Here is a 22,340-nt window from a genome sequence, read left to right as displayed (position 1 = left end):
TCTCCTGTTCCCTCTGCTGAGAATGCCTTTCCCCTTGCCGGTAAACTCCTACTCATGCTTCATGACCCAATTCCAGGTTCTAGAACAAATATTCATATTTTTACTAATTACTTAATAATCACTTCCTTTGTGCCAAGTGTGGTTCCAGATGCTGGGGATTCAGAAGTGACAATAACTGGCAAAAACCCTAGCCTTCCTAGAGGTCTAGTGGAAGGTACATATCCTTGTTTGTATAGCTATAGATAAATCTCTGGAAGGGAATACTCTTTGGGAGGGGAGTGGCAGGGGACTTTCGTTGTATTATATGTCTGTACTACATATATGAGCATGGTAATAATAAGCTAATAAAAAATATGTGATCCAGAAAAGATGTCTCAGCACTAATCTTAAGTTCACTCATTCAAAAGGGAAGATTCTTGGACAATATAAAGGAGCAACCAACCAATGATTCCACCTCCCACCCCGTGATCTGTAACAGGGGTTATTAATTCAAATGGCTAGAGGGGCGGGGCAGGTGCTATAAATTAGCGGCCAGTGGGGAGGCTAGCTCAGCAGAGGAAGGCCTTTATAAGGCCACATAGGCGTAGTGTGGTTGGAGCTCCAGATTTTTCTGAAAAACCGGAAGTTTGGATTTCTGATGTTAAGTCTGTCCGTTTAAAAATATCCATGGGCGCCTGGGTGGCTGGGTCTGTTAAGTGGCTGCCTGCGGCTGGGAATCGCTGCTCAGCGGGGAGTCGGCTTCTCCCTCTCCCTATGCCCCTCCCCCGGTTTGTGCGCTCTTGCTCTCAAATAAAATATTTAAAATAATACAAATAAAAGATAAAAATATCGGTATTTAAATTATTGTATAGCATGAGCAGGTAAAACAGAGCTCTGTTTGGCTGTGGGCCAGCAGTTTTTTAACCTCTGGTCCACAGGTTAGCTTTTCTGGACCATTCATGGCCGCTTCCAGCTGCAGCGGGCGGGCACTAACATGGTTTGGATCCGGGTGGGTCCCAACCGTCACTGGGGTCCGGGACAGGATCCGGGTCGGCTCCTCCTGCTTAAACTCCATGGGCCACGGAGCTGGGAGTAGTGTACGCCCTCAACTGGGAATTCTACGTCTCCAAAGGCGTGACGCTAGGAGAGGGGTGGGACCAGAGAGGCGAAAGAGAGGCTAGCCAGAGCCACCCAGTGAGAGCGAGGGGCGAGGGAGTTGGAATTCAGGCCTCCTCCTTCCATTCTGAATTCTTTCCCCTCAGGACTGGGAAACGTTACTCCAGAGACGCGATCACCGGCCGGTGGCCGAGGTCGTTATAGTCTTCGTCTGTCCAGCCCGCGCGGAAGGCCCGCAAAAACTACGAGTTCCAGCATGCCTAGCTACGCACACGACCTTCGTGCTGCCCTGAATCAAACTACCCTTCTGTTCCTCATTGGCTCACAAGCCTAACGTGCTGTTCCATGATTGGTTGCGGCTCTTGTCGCTCCTAGGAACCCCTTGCTGAGGCAGGCCGACAGTTTCCTCGAAGCCGCCAAGGAGATGGAACAGCACTTGACCAGGCTGGAGGGCTGCTCAGTAAATAAAGCCGCCTTCCTTTCGGCTGCGAGGCTCTGCTTTTTTAACTTCCCGGTGACACTGGGTTGAAGGGTTTCCGGCCGGAGGACATTAGATGGGACACCCGGAAGGCGGAAGTCCTAGGGCGGAAGTGGCCGAGAGGAACGGAGAATGGCGGCCGAAGGCTGGATTTGGCGCTGGGGCTGGGGCCGGCGGTGCCCGGGGAGGCCTGGGCTTCCCGGCCCCGGCCCTGGCCCCACTGCACCTCTACTTCTTCTCCTGTTGCTGGGGCCGGTTGTTGCGGATATAACTGACGGCAACAGTGAACACCTCAAGCGGGAGCATTCGCTTATCAAGCCTTACCAAGGTGAGGCCTGGGGCGGGAATGAGTGCAGGGTGAGGGCGAGGCTGGACAGGGTTGGGTGAAGGGGTTTCCTTTCTCCCGAGCAAAGCAGCTTTGTGGGTTTCCTGCCTCTGGCAAGGCCAGTCCTGGCATGGCCTCTTACGCATCTGTCTACGCCCATCTCTGCCCACAGGGGTCGGTTCCAGCTCCATGCCCCTCTGGGACTTCCAAGGCAGCACTATACTCACGAGCCAGTACGTGCGTTTGACCCCTGATGAGCGCAGCAAAGAGGGCTCTATCTGGAACCACCAGGTGAGTGGCTCCCAGGACGCTAGGTATACCCTTAAGTAAGCCACTACTCCCAGTCTCCGCAGCACCACAGACCTGCGCTTGGTTTGAAGGCTTGCGCCCCCCACCACCCAAGGTTTCCTCATCTTGGTAGCACTCACCAGTGACTATTGAAGTTACCAGGAATGATTACTGAAGTTACTGCGTGTCAGGAGCTGTGCCTGACACTTCACACCTTTCTCATTTAGTTTCTTTGAAAGCCATGTGAAGTAAGTGATGTTATCTCCATTTTACTGACAAAGCTAAAGCTCAGTTGAAAGTGCCTTACTCAAAGTCGCATAGCTACTAAGCATTGGAGCTCTCAGGCTGTCTGAATTCAACTCTGTCAATAGTGGGATAAATGGGACAGATGGAATCTTTATTGGGTATTTTGTGTGTATTAGGCACTGAACTTAAAATGCCTTATTGCATTTAATTCTCAAACAGGCTGTTTGAAGTTGATGACTGTCATGGCTTTATGCAGAGCTAACACAGTGAATGGTATAATCAGTATTTAAATTCTGATCTGTCTCTGGGGCGCCTGGGTGGCTCAGTCATTAAGCGTCTGCCTTCTGCTCAGGTCACGATCCCGGGGTCCTGGGATCGAGCCCCACATCGGGCTCCCTGCTCCGCGGGAAGCCTGCTTCTCCCTCTCCCACTCCCCCTGCTTGTGTTTCCTCTCTCGCTGTGTCTCTCTCTGTCAAATAAATAAATAAAATCTTTAAAAAAAATAAAAAAATAAAAAAAAATAAATTCTGATCTGTCTGATACCTAAGCCCAGCAATTCACTTGCTACACATGACCCCTTCCCTCCCTCTGGACAGTGGAAGAATCCCTTAGAAATACTTGCAGAGGGGGCGCCTGGGTGGCTCAGTCGTTGGGCGTCTACCTTCGGCTCGGGTCATGATCCCAGGGTCCTGGGATGGAGCCCTGCGTTGGGCTCCCTGCTCTGCGGGAAGCCTGCTTCTCCCTCTCCCACTCCCCCTGCTTGTGTTCCCTCTCTCGCTGTGTCTCTCTGTCAAATAAATAAATAAAATTTTTAGGAAAAAAAAAAAAATACTTGCAGACTTAGTCCACTTCCTCAGTGCTTCACGGAGGGTCTTGTCATCAGTGGTATAGAGGAGCTGGACTTGTGGGCAGTTTTAATTTTTGTGATCTTTACTCCAGAGGTTAGGGAACCTCAAGTGTCAGTGGCATGTCATACATGACCAGTGGCCAAGATAAGTTGCTACACAGACTCTACACTGAGAAAGTCTAGGTTAGGAAAGGGGACTAATTTGGGGCTGGGTCACAGGTAGGAAGCTGCTCCTACCTCAACCTGCCTGATTCTAGTTATTCCCGTAGGCCTAAGCTGTTGACCATTGTCCTACTTTTCTCCATCACCCTGTTCTTTGGTCCATTCTGGATGGCTTCCCCATTTAGTTCTGGGAGCCCACACTGTCCTTGTGTTGCCTCAGCTGCCTGTCCCTTCTGCTCCTCCTCCTTTCTGCTAGGGGCTTCTGGGTTACTTTCTTTAGCTTTCACTCTTATCCTCAGAGCCTGGGGTTTCCTGCGAAGAGGATAAACAAGCATTATGTCTACACAGTCTGGCTCCTGGTGCTTGGCATCTCCATTTATACTGGTTATTTTGTTCCAGCCTCTCTGGCTGCCTTCTTGCCTCAGGACCTTTGTACTTGTTGTTCCCTCTCTCTGGGACACTGCCTCCTGGCTCTTCATGCCTCCTTGCTTCTTTCTCATCTGGTATATCTCAGCTTGAGTGCCACCCACTCAGTATTTCATTAACTACTTTCTCTCCCCCGCGTCACATACTGTCACGTTATTCTGTCTGGGGCTTTCAGATAATTTTTAAAAATTATAATGTAGGATTACATTTTTTATGGAAGTGAGTTCAGTATGTCATTAATTTTTTAATTTTTTAAGTAAGGTACAAATAGTTCTGGAACTTTTAGAAATTCGTTCAGTTACAAGTAACTTAATTATGGTTGTGGGTAACTGTTGGTTGGCATTGTCAGTGGTGTGGTGATGTCACAAGGCTGAGAGAATTCTGCACTTAACCTTCATCACATTTTCAGTCTGGACTCTAATTCTCTTCCTTTCCCCACATCTCCATTCACTTCTGGGGATTTTCCTATTTGGCCCTGCAGATATTCTTGAAAGGGTTGGCGTGTTTCCTGTAATTCTTGAAAGAAATTGCTTGGAACTCTTAGAATTTTCTGCTTATTGTTTCCCAAGAACCATCTCTTCCTTTACTTGACTGGAGAGGTGCTTTCTGAACTTTTCTTTGTCCTCACTTCTGGGAGGGGCACTGAATTAGCAGATACTCCTAAGCACCTGCTATTGTCCAAGCAGAGAAGACATAGCTTCTGCTGTTTTGGGGTAGAATGGTTCAGACCAAGGAGTGGCCCCAAGGTGACTGGAACTCCCAAGAGTCCAGTGGCTGGAGCACAGGACAGAGGGAAGCCCATGGGGCTGATTGGGCCCCACCTTGAGCCTTGTGTGGAGGCTGCAGGGTGGAATTTAAGCTTTTTTGGCTGATGTACTGTCTGAAAGTACATACCCTCTTGCACTTTTTAAAAGTTGGTATCCAGAATTGCTTTTCTTAAGTTTAAGTATTTGTAAAGGATGTAGTTTCCAGCATATTTTAAATATTGCCATTTTATTTGTTTGTTTATTTATTTAAGATTTTATTTATTTGACAGAGACACAGCGAGAGAGGGAACACAAACAGGGGGAGTGGGAGAGGGAGAAGCAGGCTTCCTGCCTAGCAGGAAGCCCGATGCGGGGCTCAATCCGAGGAGGCTGGGATGATGACCTGAGCCGAAGGCAGACGCTTAACGCCTGAGCCACCCAGGCGCCCCCATTTTATTATTTTTTTAAGATTTTGTGTACGTAACTGTATTGAAGGAGAGCGCATGCACCCCGGTGGGGGGAGGGGCAGAGGGGGAGGGGAGAATCTTCCTCGGACTCCGAGCTGAGCAAACTGAGAACTGAGCGGGGGAGTGAGACCTCGAGATCATGACCTGGGCTGAGAGCCGAAATCAAGAGTCAGACGCTCAACTGACGGAGCCACCCAGGCGCCCCTAAATCTTAAAATGAATTGTTCAGGGGCGCCTGGGTGGCTCAGTCGTTGGGTGTCTGCCTTCGGCTCAGGTCATGATCCCGGAGTCTTGGGATCAGCCCCACATCAGGCTCCTTGCTCAGCGGGGAGTCTGCTTCTCCCTCTTCCACTCCGCCTACTTGTGTTCCCTCTTTCGCTGTGCCTCTCTCTGTCAAAATCTTTTTAAAAAAATTTAAAAGAAACTGTTCAGTACTCTTAAGTGTATTCAGTGGAATCTAAATATTTCAATTTGCTATCCACTGTATGTTTTAAACACTGAATCAGCCCAAATTATACATCAGGTTTTTTTTTTTTTGAATTTGTATTTTCATTTCATCCCACCCAGAATTTTGTTCTATGCAGTGTATTTAGTGCTTGAAAATCTCTTACTGAATAACTTGTCCCATTCCTCTGCAACTAAAAAAATGTAATAATTTAAACCTTTTAACTTTTTTGGGACCTTGAAACTAAGTTTTAATATTTTGGGGGTAATATTATAATTTTTAATACACAGTTGGTCAAAATAAATGCATTACACAATTTTTTGATAATTATTTTAAAAGTAAAAATTTATTGAATGCATCCCACTAAACTGTTGTCCCTCCATCCCTGTCTGGATGGATATTATTGTCAGAATAAGACAGGCCTCAGCACCACTTCTGCTTTTTGTTTTTATAGATGTGAATGCTCAGAATTTGTGTTCACTTAGATAGTAATGGAGATGCAGGGAGTTTTGTTATAGCAGAGTTACTCAATATTTTAAACTTCTTTAGGTTTACAAACCCCAAATCATGTGGTGATCTTTCATCAACATGTGTCATGATGTATAAGCTGACTATTTGATTAGCTCTGCCTTTCCATGCAAAGACATGGAAACCACGAACTGTAAAAATGCTCTATGATTGCCAGGTGATTCTGATTTAGTTGGCCCCAGGGAGGGCCAGGGCGTTAAGATTGCTGAGCTCCCCAGTTGGCTCAGCTTTGCAGCGAGGGTGGAAAACCATGGCCGTGTCACGTTCTGTTTCCAAAGCAGCTTCTAAATCCGTTCCAGCTGGTACCTCACCTGCACCTGCTTAAAATCCTTCAGAGGATTTATATTGTCTCTATCTTGGTATTTCCCTCCACTGATCTGCAGTCTTCAATCTGCCATACGCAGAGACTTTCTAAGGCCTGGATTGTCCTGTAGGAATCAGTTTCCAGGTTTCAGCTTCTTTGTGTACCCTTTCCAGAAACTCCTCTCCCTATGAACCATACCAGGGGCAGGAGAGTAGGTGTTCCTTTCTCATCTCCCTGTTCACAGTTGCCCTTCTGCTTGGAGGCACCCCTTGAACCAGCTTGGGGTCTTAGCTCAGTGCATTGTTCCCAGGTGCAGAAAACTCCTGGGCACCAAAGAGACCATTTGGAATCTGGTTTCTGGGCTTTTATAGAGGTGAGATATATTTAACATTTTTTTTTTTCCAAACATGAAGGCTTTTCTAGTTATGAAAAAATTAAGTTGTCATTAATATCTAGTTTGATTTTATCGTGGTGAAAGAACACAAGCTATTCCATCCTTGGAGGTCTGTTGAGTCTTGGAAATGGTCGGGTTTTTGGAAAATTTTCTGTGTGTGTTTGCAAAGAATGTGGATTCTCAACTAGTTGAGTGCATTGTGCCATTTAGGTCCTTGGTCAGATTTGCTGATTGGGTTCAAATATCTGTATTCTTCCTGACATTTTTGCTCGTTTTTATCAATTACTGAAGAGGTGTGTTAAAATTGCTTTGTGGATTTGCTTTATACTTTTGTAATTCTGTCAGTCTCTGCTTTATAGATTTTGAGGCCAAAATTTTCCTGGTAAATGAACTCTTTTGTTCATTAAATATTTTTGTCATTAAAAAGTCCCCTTTTAGGGACGCCTGGGTGGCTCAGTCGGTAAAGCATCTGCCTTTGGCTCAGGTCATGATCCCAGGGTCCTGGGATCGAGTCCCACATCGGGCTCTCTGCTCAGCGGGGAGCCTGCTTCTGCCTGCTTCTCCCTCTGCCTGCCACTCCCCCTGCTTGTGCTCGAGCTCGCTCGCTCTCATGTCAAATAAATAAATAAAAAATCTTTAAAAAGTCCCCTTTTAAACTTTGTTATTGGTGTAGCTGCACAAACCTGCTTTTGGTTAGCATTTGCATGCTATATCTTTTCTATCCTTTTCCTTTTTTCATGTTTTAGAGTTGTGTCCCGTAAAGAGCATATAATTAGGCTTTCGGGGGATTATTGGCTTATTTTTATTGTGGTAAAACACATAACAAATTGTCATTTTAACCTTTTTTTTTTCACTTTTAAATCCTTTATGAAAACTTTCCCTTCAGTAGGCTTCTCATTGGCATTTAAATGGTGTTGAAAAATGTAATGGCTATCTAAAAAAATTATTTGATTATTGTATTTATGTATCTGCACACATGCAAAAGAAAATTCCACAAACGTTTTTTATCATGGTAAATATACATAGTATAAAATTTACCACCTTAACCATTTTAAGTGTACAGTTCAGTGGCGTTAAGTACATTCACCTTGTTGTACAACCATCACCACAGTCTATCTCCAGAATTTTCCTGACCTTCCAAACTGAAACTCGGTACTCATTAAACAGTGACTCTCCATTCCCGGTTCCCCACGGTCCCTGATAACCAAAAGTCTACTTTCTGCCTGAATTTGACTCTTTTAGGGACCTCATTTAATGAAATCGTAGAATATTTGTGTTTGGCTTATTTCAGTTAGCATAGCTCAAGTTTCATGTTGTAGCATATATCGGTACTTCATTCCTTTTTATGGCTGAATAATATTCCTGTGTGTGTTTACCACATTTTGTTAATCCATTTATTTGTTGATGGACTCCTGGGTTGTTTCTACATTGTGGCTGTTGTGAGTAATGGGCTGTGAACATGGGTGTACGTGAGTGTTTGAGTCCTTGCTTTTAGTTATTTTGAGTATATACCTAGGAAGTGGAAATGCTGGGTCATATGGTAATTCTATGTTTAACTTTTTTTTTTCTTTTAAAGATTTTATTTATATGAGGGGTGCCTAGGTGGCTCAATCAGTTGGGCGGCTGCCTTTGGCTCGGGTCATGATCCCAGTGTCCTGGGATCCAGCCCCACATCGGTCTCCTTGCTCAGTGGGAAGCCTGCTTCTTTCTCTCCCTCTGCCTGCCTGCCGCTCCCCCTGCTTGTGCTCTCTCACTATCTCTCCTTCTGTGTCAAATAAATAAATAAATAAATCTTAAAAAAAAAAGATTTTATTTATTTGAGAGAGAGAGAATTCTGAGAGCAGAGAGCAAAGCCTGATGCCGGGCTCAATCCCAGGACCCTGGTATCAAGACCTGAGCTGAAGGCAGACACTTAACTGACTGAACCACCCAGGTGCCCCTATGTTTAACTTTTTGAGAACCGCCAAACTGTTTTCCACAGCAACTACACCATTTTACATTCCCACCAGCAATGCACAAAGGTTCCAGTTTTTCCACTTCTTGCCAACACTTGTTTTTTTATTTTTATTTTAAGTTTATTCATTTATTTATTTAAGTACTCTCTACACCCAGTCTGGGACTCGAACTCAAAACCTGGAGATCGAGAGTCACAGGCTCCATCCACGGAGCCGGCCAGATGCCCTGCCAACACTTCTTATTTTCTGGTTTTTTTTTTTTTTTTTTTTTATGATAGTCATCCATTCTAATGGGTATGAGGCAGTGTCTTGTGGTTTTGATTTGCATTTCTCTAATAACTAATGACATTGAGCATTTTTCATGTGCATATTGGCCATGTATTTATCTTCTACCTTAGAAAAATGTCTAGTCAAGTCCTCTGCTCATTTTGACGGGGCGCCTGGGTGGTTCAGTCGGTTAAGCGTCTGCCTTCAGCTCAGGTCATGATCCCAGGGTCCTGGGATCGAGCCCCGCATCAGGCTCCCTGCTCAGCGGGGAAGCCTGCTTCTCCCTCTCCCACTCCCCCTGCTTGTGTTCCTGCTCTCGCTGTCTCTGTCTCTGTCTCTGTCAAATAAATAAATAAAATCTTTAAAAAAAAAAAAAAAGTCCTTTGCTCATTTTGAAACAAATTTTTTTTTCTTGTTGAACTTTAGGAGCTCTCTGTATATTTGGGAGACACTACTCCCTTATCAGATACATGATTTGGAAATATTTTCTCCCATTTTGTGGTTTGTCTTTTTACTCTTGATGTTTTTGATGTGCAAGAATTTTTAATTTTGATGAAATTCACTTTATTTTTTTGTTTTTGTCTGTGCTTTGGTGTCCTGTCCAAGAAATCTTGCTAAATCCAATGTTGTGAACATTTTCCCTGTGTTTTTTTCTAAGAGGTTTATAGTTTTAGCTCTTAAGTTTATCTTTGATCCTTTATTTACTATTTAAAATAAACATTTTGAGATAATTGTAAATTCACATACAGGTTTTTGTTTTGTTTTGTTTTAAAGATTTTATTTATTTAAGAGAGAGGGAGAGAGAGAGCATGAGCAGGGGGCAGGGGCAGTGGGAGAGGGAGAAGCAGACTCCCTGCTGAGCAGGGAGCCCGATATGGGGCTCGATCCCAGGACCCTGGGATCATGACCTGAGCCAAAGGCAGATGCTCAACTGACTGAGCCACCTAGGCACCCCAATTCACATACAGTTGTAAAAAAATAATACAGAGCGATCTTATGTAGCCTTGTCAGCATGTAGTCATCTACATTTATGATAATTACTGATTTTTTTTTTTTAAAGATTTATTTATCTAAATAGAAAGGGGGACGGGCAGAGGGAGAGGGAGAGAGAGTCGTAAGCAGACCCTGCACTGAGCGCAGAGCCCGATGCGGGGCTCAATCTCATCACCCTGAGACCACGATATGAGCTGAAACCAAGAGTTGGACACCCAACTGACTGAGCCACCCAGGTGCCCCGGATTTTGGTTTTACCTACCTTCCTATTATTTATTTTCTATTTGTACTGCTCATTCTCTGTTCATTTTTCTCTCTGGACTTCTTTTGGGTTGGTTAATTTTTATTCCATTTTTAGTCTTCTGCTAGCTTGAAAGTTCTTTGCTTGATCCCTGATTTTTCAGTGATTACTCTGGAGTTTAAAACACACAGCCATATTTTACCAAAGTCTAATGATAATGTGTACCTTCTTCCTGGACAATGCAAAGATCTGAGACTACTTTATTTACCCCATTGTTGTCATTTATTTTAATCCTCTCTGTTTTAAGTCACATAAAACATTATTTTATACAGTCAAATATTTATTTACCCCCACATTTACTGTATTGGTTGCTCTTTGTTCCTTCCTGAATCTCTGACTTTACTCTGGATCTGGATAATTTTCCTTCTTTCTGATGAATGAAAGACAGTTTTAATGTTTTTGTTTATCTAAAAATGTCTTAATTTCACCTTCATTCTTGAAGGATAACATTTGCTAAGTATAGAATCCTGTGTTGGTTGGTATTTTCTTTTAACTCCAAATATTTCAATCTGTTGTCTTCTTGCTCCCAGTGTTTCTGTTGAGAAGCCCCATAACAGGCTAATTGTTCCTTTGAAGATAATCTTGTGTTTTTTCCCCCTCTGGTTGCTTTTAAGACTTTCTTTTTCCCTCTCCTTCCCTCCCTCCCTTTTTAATGTGCCTAGGTATGGTTTTCTTTTTGTCTCCTTTGGTTTGTAAGATTTAAGGTTTGTGGCATAATGTTTTTGAATCAGTTTTAGTAAGTACGTGGACATCTCTTTAAATATTCCTTTGACCTGTTCTCTCACTTCTCATTCTGAAACTCCAGTTATATGTATCTTAGAGTTTCTCACTGTCTCTTATTGACAATTTTGTGTCTACCATTCATTCTCTGTGCTTCTTCCTGGATATTTTTATCTATCTGATTGGCCTTGAGATCACTGGTTCTCTCTTCATCTGTTTTTAATCTGTTGTTAAGCCTGTCTATTACATTATTAATTTCAGTTATTCTTTTAGTTCTGGATTTTTTTTTGTGTGAGGTGAGTTTTTAAAAACTTCAGTTATTTTCCAAAGTTCTCAGTCTTGTCTTTTATCTCCTTGAATGTAGTAAACTAGTTATTTGCAAGTCCAGAATCTGGAGTTACCATCAGTCTGTTTCCTCCCTCCCTCCCTTTTCGTTTTTGTTGGTAACTTGTCTTTTGTGCCTGGTTATTTATTGTATGCCAGATATTGTATTTGTAAGATTGTTTGTTGAAAAATTTCAGGCTTAGGTGAGTCACTTTAATCTACTTTAAAGGATGAGAGGGCTCAAGCTGAGCAACCGCCCCTGGGAGGGCTTTTCCTCATTCACTCTTTTATTTGGGTTGCCGTCTTTGTGGTCCCAGCCCAAGGCAAGGGTGGTTCACCAGGCCTTCCGCTCCCTCAGTAGGCCTTGGTGTCAGAGTCTTTGTTCATCTGTCCTTGAGAGCTGGTCTTACCACCTCTCAGTTGTCCCCTCTACAATCTGCAGATTTTCCCAGAGCCAGTGAACTGCCGAGAATTGGGAAGGCCAAGATTTCACACTACTTGCAAGCTGTTGGTTAGGTGTCTGCCAGCTGTGTTCTCAGGGGCTGGAGCTGGGTCTCATCACCTTGGTTTTTGGTTCCCAGAGCCAGAACAGTAAGTCTGATGAATCAGTGAATGCCCAAGCCAGATCACACAAGAGAGGATATAAAGTTTTCTATTTTTGAGTTTTTAAAAACTATGTTAATTATACAAAATTCAGATCTAGAAAGTAAACATTTCTTGTAGTTCCCCTACCAAAGTCACGTATCGTTAATATTGGTCCATGTTCTTTTGATTTTTTTCTTTCTCTCTGTATATGAATTCCTTTTTCTAAAAAAAGGAACTTTTGCAACTTACTTTTCTTAATATCTTTGATATCTTCAAATGTAAAGGCTTATGGATCTACCATGGTCTGTTAAAAAGCTGCAATAACCAGATTGCCCCCAAGAAGATGGGAGCATCTACAGTCCCATTGGTTGTTTGAGAGCATGTGTTTCTTTCCATCCTCTTCTACACTGGCATTAATGATCTCTTTAATAGTTGCCAATCTGATAAGTAAACGACATTTTGTTTTAGTTTGCTTTTCTAATGGGCCTTTGTTTAAACACTTGCTCACATCCCCATATGTAGACTTCCCCCAAGTGGATTCTTGTCACAGTATGTGTCAACACCTTAGTTTTCACGAGCAACTTCCTGGTGGGTGAGGCCAGGCTGTTCCCCTTACTGTAGACAGTGCCCTGCTCTGCACCTTGTGTTCCTGAATGCCAGGGAATATCTGCCTTTTCTCACATCACAATAACCCAGAGACCCCAGAGCATGACCCTTCCAGCCCCCCCAGCCATGTCATGCCATCACACTGAAGCTGGACTGGGTCTGTAAGAGGCAGGAAGGGTGCTGGCCAAGAGCTTGGGGTTTGGAGGCGTCCAGACCTGGGGTTGAGTCTCTCAGCATGAAAGTGTGGTTGGAAGGGAAGACAGTAGGGGTGGGAGACCAGAAAAGAGTTGCTGCACTTTCTGTTAAAGTCTTGAAGGTCAAGACACAGCACAAGTTTCTGAGATAGATCTGGGTATGAATCAAGACCATCCACTTAACCTGCTGTGGAAAGTTATTTTGTCTCCGAATGAGTTTTCTTTTTTGTAAAATACGTGGCCCAAATAGGGGTAGTAATCCTTCCACAAGATTTTGGGGCAGAAGCAGTGGGGATGGAGAGGAAATGGCTGATGGGTTTGGCTGGTGTTGAGGAAAGTGAATCATAAGAGTGAGAACCTGTGTCCAGACCCAAGAGAAGACTAGGGCCAGGATGGGCAGAGTCTGGGCCTCAGGCAGCCTTGGGACACTGTGTGGCCCCCTCCTCCCCACCTGGGAAGCCCAGCAGCCCCCTCCCTTCCTGCTGAGAATGCCAGGGGGTGGGGTGTCTCTTGGTCAGTGGCACTTGTGACTCTGCTGCCTGGCCCTGTTTCAAGGAGTGCCAGTCTCAGTGGAGGAGACGGGCCTGTGCCGGGTCACCTCTCGCTGGCAGGATAGCCTGGGGAGCTCTGAGCAGTTCTTTCTGCTTTCCCTGCAGCCTTGCTTCCTCAAGGACTGGGAGATGCATGTCCACTTTAAAGTCCATGGTTCAGGGAAGAAGAATCTCCATGGAGATGGCATTGCCTTGTGGTACACCCGGGACCGCCTTGTGCCAGGTAGGGAGGCGCTTGTCTAGGTGGGGGCATTCTGCACCCTCGGTCCTGCTGCTCCTCTTTGAGGAAACCCGGGACCTCGAGTCTGCTCTGGGAAGTGTCTCTGTAAGAAGAGGGATAGCTGGATCCTGCAGCTCAATTTTGTACCCCATTGTGGCCTGGTGTTGTACACCAGCTAAGAAAGGATTTTACTGTTCTACTTTTTTTTTTTTTTAGATTTATTTATTTATTTGATTATATTATTTATTTTTTTAAAGATTTATTTATTTATTTGAGAGAGCGAGAATGAGAGAGAGTACATGAGAGGGGGGAGGGTCAGAGGGAGAAGCAGGCTCCTCGCTGAGCAGGGAGCCCGACGCGGGACTCGATCCCGGGACTCCAGGATCATGACCTGAGCCGAAGGCAGTTGCTTAACCAACTGAGCCACCCAGGCGCCCTATTTATTTTAGAGCAAGAGTGCATGCTAGAGCATGCTAGCGAGCATGTGCGAGCCAGGGGGAGGGGCAGAGGGAGAGAGAGAGGGGAAGCAGAGCTAAGTGCGGAGTCTGATGCAGGGCTCAATCCCAGGACCCTGAGATCATGACCTGAGCCAACTCCCAAGAGTTGGATGCTTAACTGACTGAGCCACCCAAGTGCCCCATCATTCTACCATTTTTTAAAAAAGCAAAAACAAGACTATGTGGCTGAGACCATGTGTGTCTGCAAAGTCTAAAATGTTTCGTCTCTGGCCCTTGACAGAAAGTTGCTGACCCCTGGGTTAGAGGATGGGGTTTCCTTTGTAGGGGTCCTTTCTGCCCTCTTGTCACAAGATATGTCAGAGTACAAGGCCAGGTGTTGTCCCCTCAACAGTTCTGGTTTCAGACTTTGAGTCTTCTTTGCTGCACCCCTGACACCTCCCCTCCCTTAGAGATTCCTTCCCTTTCCTGGGTGAATGACCACAGATTAACCTCTCTTGCCCCCACCTACACTGGCATTACTTTGTCCTTCAGGTACCCAGGGGACAACTCCAGTATCTCCCATTACGAGAGCATCTCCTTTTAATTCCAGGGCCTGTGTTTGGAAGCAAAGACAACTTCCATGGCTTAGCCATCTTCTTGGACACGTATCCCAACGATGAGACCACAGAGGTATGCCTCTGCTTTCTCCCTCAGGCAGGACAGGAAGAGCTGGGCAGTCGGCCGGGAGGTGGGGACCAGGACTTCTCCCTGGTCTTGGCACAAAAGGGGCTTCCCCCAGGCTGGACTGGCCATGGATTAACTGGTGTCTCGATCTCAGCGTGTGTTCCCGTACGTCTCGGTGATGGTGAACAATGGCTCCCTGTCCTACGACCATAGCAAAGATGGCCGCTGGACCGAGCTGGCGGGCTGCACGGCAGACTTCCGTAACCGTGATCACGATACCTTCCTGGCGGTGCGCTACTCCCGGGGCCGTCTCACAGTAAGCAGGCGGGCCAGGGCCAGCTCTGTCTGTAAGGGCTTGGGGAGGTGGGCAGGCTTGGGCCTGGTGTGTACTTGACTTGCTGCTGGCTGCAGGTGATGACTGACCTAGAGGACAAGAATGAGTGGAAGAATTGCATCGACATCACAGGAGTGCGCCTGCCCACCGGCTACTACTTTGGAGCTTCAGCAGGCACTGGAGACCTGTCCGGTGAGTGTTTGACCTGAGCAAGGCATTAAGTCTCAATCTTGACTTCCCTGGTCTGTTGGAAGCTTGTGATGTAGTTGATCACTTTTCCTTCTTGAACTCCCTTCATTTGGGTACACATGCACCTGGGTTTCTTCCTCCACTTTCCAGCATCTGGGAATGTTGGCACACTTGGGGCTTATTCCATGAGCACTCCCTCAGCCATCTTCCCCTCTCTTTAGCAACTGGGGGGCTTTGAATCCAGATGCTGCAGAGTCCCAGCTTTGCGTCACAGCTGAGACCTTTCAGACCTATGTGACCAAGAGCCTGCTCAACATCTCTACCTGGATACCCAACAAGCATTTCAGCCTTTACATGCCCACAGCTGAAGCCCACATCTTGCCACCGAGGCATAAATGGCACCTCTGTTATTCTAGTTGTTCAGCCCAAAAAACCTTGGTGGTGTTCCAGTCTCTCTTTTCTCTCTTACACGCCACCTCTCATCTTTTGGTGAGTCCTGCTGGCCTTGTTTTCTCAGTGCAGCAGACCACTTCTCTCCCCACTGTCACTACTTGGCAGGTCCAGGCCATCGTCTTCACTCACTTGGATGACTGTGTGAGCCTCCCATGTGGTCCCCTTCTTCCACACTAGCCCCCAACAGTCTCTTCCAGCTCAGCAGCCAGAATGATTCCGTGAAAGCTCAAGTGAGGTCTCGCCACTTCTGTCTCCTGCAGGGTCAAGGCCACTGTCTGTCCTAGTAGTGGTCCGCTGGGCCCTGTGTGCCAGTGCCTCCCCCACCCCATCCCCTGTGACTCATGACTCCCTACTCCCTTATATCACCCCCAGCTGTTCTTCAGACCCACCAGTGCCCTCCATCGGGCCTTTGTACCTGTGCCTCACTCTTGTCTCCTTCAGGTCTTACTCAGATGTCCCTTCCTCAGTGGGGCCTTCCCTGATTCCCTTATTTATTTTATTTTTATTTACTTTTGTTAAGTAAGCTCTACACACAGTGTGGGGCTTGAGCTCAGAACCCCAAGATCCAGAGTCACATGTTCTACCAACCGAGCCAGCCAGGTGCCCCTACTTCCCTTATTTAAAATTGCACATGCATACACCAGTCTCCTGTGTACTCCTTATCACCTTTTTTGGCTTTATTTTTCTTTATAACATTTTAACTATCTTGAAATCTATCATATAATTTATTTCACTGGGTCCCCTTCACCGAACTGTAAGTTTCATAAAGTTAGGGCTCTTTTTTGGCTCACAGTGTGCTCCATAAGCATTGGGCTGCTGCCAGCCTCTGCAAGCTTTGCTGGACCACTGGGCCTGGGTGACACTTGATAGTGACCCTTGGCCATGGTACTCAGGAGGCATCAGGGCCCTCAGAGGGCACCAGGCCCAGGACCAGCTCCTGCTAAAAAGAAGTGGGAAACAGTGTAAAGAATCAGACAAAGGACTTATTTATCCTCAGGATGGACATTTCCAGGGCCTGTAATCCAGCCACTGTCCAGGAGCCTCCCCTTCATGGAAATGTCTGGGTCCACTTGGTACCCAGAGAGTCGTTGTTTGGGGTTTTAAAGTTTTTAGTGTGGATATTTTAATTATATACCCCAAAGTGGGGAGAATGGTCCAATACGTCCCTTTGCCCCTGCTACCCAGCTTCAGGGAATCATTAGTTGCTCGTGGATGACCTGGTAGTCAGTTATCAGCTGGCTGTCAGTCCTGTTTCATCTAGGGTTCCACCACAGTCTTTCCCCTCAGGTTATCTGGAATTTCGCCTGATCGTATTTCAGCCTGTAGGAGAAGGTTCTGGGCACAAAGCCAGATCTGTGGCGGTGGCTGCTCTCCGGGGCTGTTTGGAGAGGCCCAGGGAGGAGGGCTGGAGATGGCTGTGTACGTCGTCGTGCCTGGCCATCCATCAGAGGCTTGTGAACGCAAGCCTCTGCAGCAGGCGTCTCACAGTCAGGTGACGAAGCGGCCTCTTTTCCCTTTTATACACCTGACACTGTGGGGAGTTTGAGAGGTGAAGGGATTTCCCCACGTTCACAGACCTAGGAAGGGCAGAGCTCAGATGGGAACTGCCGTCGGACTTCAGAGTTAGGACTTGTCCCTGGGCCCCGGGGCTGTGCGCACTCGGCTCTGAGGTACCTCATGGCTCTGCCTGACCCAGCTCCTTGCTTTTAGGCTCTCCCTTTTCCAATCTCCAGAGTTTTGACATGAGGCTTTTCCTCAGGTTCCGCTTGTTAGCTGAGTTGATACTAGAATCAAGGGACCAGGACCCTTGTCTCGGCTCTGAACCTCCCCATCTCAAAATGGGGTGATCACTTAGTGTCAAGCAGAGGTTCTCTTCTGCCCAAACTGGTTAGACCTGAGCCTTTCTCATGTCTCCTCAGGGACAGTCACTGCCTATGTATTGGGGCCTAGCCCTCAGCTGTAGTGGAGTCATTCATTCGCATCCTGTTCTTGGGTCTCTGACAGGAGTGCCTAGCAGCTACCTGCCTGCCCCTTGGGAGGATCAGGCTTCTCAACTGGCCATAGAATAATATGCAGGGTTTTTCTGTACATACTATCTGCTGGGCAATGTCTTTTGCTTTGTATGTACTTTCTCATTTTCTTGCCATGCTAACCAAGCAAGGTGGAGATTATCACCCGGATTTACAAACAAGGAAACTGACTCAGGATTTAGACCCGGGTGATTTTGAGTGTAAAACCCATGCTTTTTTTCCCTGTCCATTCTGCCTCCTCTTATTGTTGAGTTCTAGAGGTATTCCAGCCCCTCAAATACCGCCTGCTGGGGGTGGCTGGAGGTCACTGGGAAGAAAACAGGCCCCTCAGTAGGCAGGAGCAGGGTTTTCTCTGGGGGCCTGGCTACTTTCCTTGACTGGAGCAGCATCCCCACTCTGGGGAGGGGGGATGGGCTGTGGCCCTAAGGCAGGCTCTGTGCCCCTTATAAGCTAACTCTCGGTCCTGCAGACAATCATGACATCATCTCCATGAAGCTGTTCCAGCTGATGGTAGAACACACTCCTGAAGAAGAGAACATTGACTGGACCAAGATTGAGCCCAGCGTTAATTTCCTCAAGTCACCCAAAGGTACATGCTTGAGGCCCATCCTGGCCTGGGGTCGGGGAGGGGCCAGCTTGGCTGAGTGCCTGTGGTCCATTTGCTCTCCCCTGGTCCGGTTGTGGCTGTGGCCTGGGGTCTTGGATCAGCAGTCAGTGCTAATGAGTAGATATGAGAACATCTGGCATCTGCTTCTGCCAGTGCTTGGTGCTGGGTAAATGGCCAGTAAAGCCAGAGGGGCAGTTTGTTGGTGTAGGTGGCGTGCAGGGCATTCTGATACAACTGGTGCATGGCCTGGGCAGTAGGTCCTGCCACGAGCCAGGGGAACTGATACTCCAGCTTTCCTCAGAAACAAGTAAAGGCAAGATTTGACCTTAAGTTTTTGCAAAGCCCCCAAAGCTCAGACTCTTCCCGTGGTGCTAATTAGCCACCAGTCTGTCTTCACAGAGCAAGGGTTCTGGTTGAACTGAAACTCCTGTGAGTGTGGACATCCACCCCAAGAACCCTGAAGTTGTGCCTGTGGGCCAGGGTCGGGGCACTGAGGAGCCTCTCAGCCTAGTCCAAGGTCACCATGTGGAGCGGGAGCGGGAGTGAAACCCAGCATTTTATGTGACACCTCACTGTTTTAGGATTCAGATTACTTGTAAACATCTCAGGCTAAACACACCCTACCATACACCGCTGTTTTTGCAGCCTTTGATTGAAGTGTTTCTGGCTGCTGAGAGCTTTCAGAGACCTCATCTGCTTTGACCTATCCAGCAACCCCATGAGGTTGGCTAGGCAGGGATTAACTGGTTTGCAGACTTGTTGATCCTTTCGTTCCTTTAGCAGATAGTTCCAGAGCTTCTACTCTGTGCCTAGCTAACCATGGGCTAGTTGCTGTCCTGGGCCTTAGTCTACTGACTGAGGCAGAGGAGGAGAGAGGCTGGTGTTAAGACCGGGTCAGCAGACCTGCCCTGGTCAGGTTGTGTGGGAAAGGAGGATGTAAGTTGGCTCCTGGCTGGCATTCCAGGCCCCAAGCAGCCCCCACAGTAAGGAGTGGAGGGTTGTGGCTGGGGAGGGAGGCCAAGTGGCAGGAACAGGGCCCAGGCTGCACAGGGCAGAAGGACATGAGTCCAGACCCCAGTCCCTTCACCGTAGACTGATGAATTTGACAAAGTCAGTTTCTGCTGTCAGCCTCCTATAAAAGGGAGATCATGAGTTCCCCATCCCAGTGTGACTGGGATTCCAGGAGATACCTCATGTGTCAAGGCCTCATTCCCAGCGGAGTTGTTGATGGTTTTAGCAGGCAGAGAAGTGGTGTGGCTGGAGCAGAAGGATGGGGGGGGGGGGGGGGCGGCGCCGGGGGCGGCAGCGGTGGCTGGGAGACCCCCTAGGAGCCATGGAATGCATCCAGGTGTGAGTCAGGGCAGCCTTTGGCCAGAGCTGTTTCTCCAGAGGGGGACCTTGGACCCCAGCACGGGGCTGGGATGGGGCTTGTGAACACGGATCTTGTGCCTGTGCAGACTGAGGCTCTCCTGGGGAGTCCAGGAATTCAGTTTTCACCAGCTTCTTGAAGCAGAAGGCTCCTGGGGCCTTGATCCCTGGGAAGCTCAGTCCCAGTGGGATTATCTCTCCATCCATCCCCCTGTAGGGCTGGCCGGCTGCGGTCTGTCACTCTGCCCCGTCCTATCGGACTCCCCTGTCTCCTGGAGCCCGCCTGACACCTCCACTTGCTGCTTCAGCTCCCCCTCTCTTCTCCCCCAGACAATGTGGATGACCCGACTGGAAACTTCCGCAGCGGGCCCCTGACGGGGTGGCGGGTGTTCCTGCTGCTGCTCTGTGCGCTCCTGGGCATCATCGTGTGCGCTGTGGTGGGGGCCGTAGTGTTTCAGAAGCGGCAGGAGCGGAACAAGCGTTTCTACTGAGTGGCCGATGCTCTGCCCGGGGGAAGGGCCTAGTTTTGGGCTCCAGCACTAATGTGAACTTCTTTTTTACTGGGATTGTAAAAGAAAAACAAGACGACCTTATTTCTTAACCGTTTCAAAGAAATAATTAAAAAAGTATTTTCGTACATTTTGCTTCTTGCCCAGCAGGGACAGGCTGCAGGGCTAGGGAATAGGGTTTGGCACCCCACAGCTGGGGACAGAGGTACTTGCCTGATGCCAGCATCTCAGGAGCAGGAAGGAGTCTGTGCCTGGAGCTGGGCCCTGGCAGGTGGCTCTTGAACACTGGAGGGCCAACCACATTGGGGTGGGTGCCTGAGGACGCGAGCAGTGATTTTGTTCTGTGCAGGGTGTGTTGGTGGAGAGAGGAGGCTGACTGGGGAACCCGGGCCTTCCTGGTTGCCCTCTGAGCTTCTTCCCAAGGCAGACCCTTGAGTGAGGCTGGAGGAGCAATTTGGTGTAGGGCTCAGAGTGCAACCATTTGCTAAATAAAGTGAAATAACCAACCTCAGCTGTGTGATTGTCCTAAGGGGCTTGCTTCTCTTTTTCTTCAAGTAACTTCCAAGTGGCCAGTGCTTTACAGCTCTCAGCCTCCACCCCTCGGCCCTGCCACGCAGCCCCAGAAGGCAAGTGCCATGCTCCCATTCCCAGGTGGGGAAGCACAGCTCTAGGAGGTCAAGTGAAACTTGTCCAGTGTCACATAGCAATTGGGGTCATGGGGATGGGGCCCTGTGCCATCTCCCATGTGCTCTGAGCCTCTGGGTGAAAGGCTGCAGCCAGGGGAGAATGTGGGGTACCACATGGAGGGTGTGACCTAAGTGTAAGTGAACTCTAGGGAACTCTGGCTAAGGGTCCTTCAGGAAGATCTGGAAGGGATTCGTGGGTACAGGAGGACAGGCTGGGGTCAGTATTCCCTTTGGGTGCCTTGAGGGGAGAAAGGTGGCACAGGGAGTGGAAGAAAGCCAGCAGCTGAAGGGAAAGCACCCTTATCTGGCAGCTTTCACAGGTCTGTCCATCTTGGCCATGGCCTGCCTATGCTCTCCAGACTGCTCTTGGATGTCTTTGACCCTGCCACAGAACAGTGTCCTCATCCATTCCAGAACCATCGTCAGCATCTTCCTACTCAAAATTAAATAACATTTGAGTCTCCATCTTAAAAGCGAGAGCAGCCCTGTCTTCCTGTTGTACCCAGGCTTTTTGTAATTTACATTCTTGATTAGATTCTCATAAAAAATTGACAGAAGTATATGAAGTGAAGAGTAAGAACTTATTTTCCTGTTAATCTTTTACTCTCCTGATCTCTTCGTTGATCGGGTATTCATGGTCTCTTGTCCTTCTTGATGTGTCCCCTGCATATATAGGACTCATCTTTCACAGGTTAGACGAGAGATTACGAGATCACGGTGACAGAGAAGTCTGAGCTGCGTTTCCTTCTCATGGGGCTGGGAGCCCATTCATGAAGCTGTAAGAGTAAACATGATCTTTATTGAAATATTTTACTGAGCACTTTCTCCAAAACTGTTTCTTTACTTGAAAAGTAGCTAACTTTGAGTGCTTACTATATGCCAAGCATGGTTCTGAGCGGGTGACCTGTATTAACTCATTTCTCTCCACAACACTTAACCCATTCAGACACCGGAAATCCACCAGGTTGGGTGGCTCCTGTCTCACTGACCATCTCCCTCCTCGGGGAGCACCGTGTCCACACTGACATGAACGGCTCAGGCCTGGGGTCTGGAACTCCCCATGGCTGCTACAAACATCGTCGTCAGCACCACACTCGTCATACTCGGCCTTTAGTTTTGGCCCTGTCTGGGCCTTCCCTGAATTCCTGAATTGTGAGGCACATTGGCATCCTGTACCGTATGGCTCTGGCCCTTGGTTGCACATTGGAGTCACCTGGAGAATGAAAGTTAGTTCTCTGTGTTCTCTGGTTCAGGTTTAAAAAGTCAGTGAGGGGTGCCTGGGTGGCTCAGTTGGTTAAGCGACTGCCTTCGGCTCAGGTCATGATCCTGGAGGCCCTGGATCGAGTCCCGCATAGGGCTCCCTGCTCGGCAGGGAGTCTGCTTCTCCCTCTGACCCTCCCCCCTCTCATGTGCTCTCTCTCAAATAAATAAATAAAATCTTTAAAAAATAAAAAAATAAAAAGTCAGTGAGGTGTGGGCAAGGGCAGGGTTTTTTTGGGGGTGGGGGGCAGCAGGGCAAGGGCTGTTTTAAAACAACCATGCTGGGTGGGTAGGATGAGTTTATAGGCTTGGGAAC

At 47.5% G+C, this 22,340-nt stretch overlaps 1 protein-coding gene across 1 annotated transcript; it reads left to right on the top strand.

Moving 5' to 3' along the window:
- The first annotated feature begins 1,493 nt into the window (after positions 1–1,493).
- Positions 1,494–20,585, top strand: LMAN2 (lectin, mannose binding 2). Its single transcript, XM_035015108.1, has 8 exons — positions 1,494–1,901; positions 2,071–2,189; positions 13,353–13,470; positions 14,515–14,594; positions 14,743–14,904; positions 15,000–15,114; positions 18,064–18,183; positions 19,900–20,585. The coding sequence occupies exons 1-8, from the start codon at positions 1,706–1,708 to the stop codon at positions 20,058–20,060; spliced, it is 1,071 nt and encodes a 356-aa protein (XP_034870999.1). The 5' UTR covers positions 1,494–1,705; the 3' UTR covers positions 20,061–20,585.
- The last annotated feature ends 1,755 nt before the right edge of the window (positions 20,586–22,340 follow it).

Source organism: Mirounga leonina, unplaced genomic scaffold, assembly GCF_011800145.1.
Source record: "Mirounga leonina isolate KUSES-001 unplaced genomic scaffold, KU_Mleo_1.0 Mir_104, whole genome shotgun sequence".
NCBI lineage: Eukaryota > Metazoa > Chordata > Mammalia > Carnivora > Phocidae > Mirounga > Mirounga leonina.
Note: the sequence above shows the minus strand (reverse complement) of the source record. Positions and strands in the feature narration are given on the sequence as shown.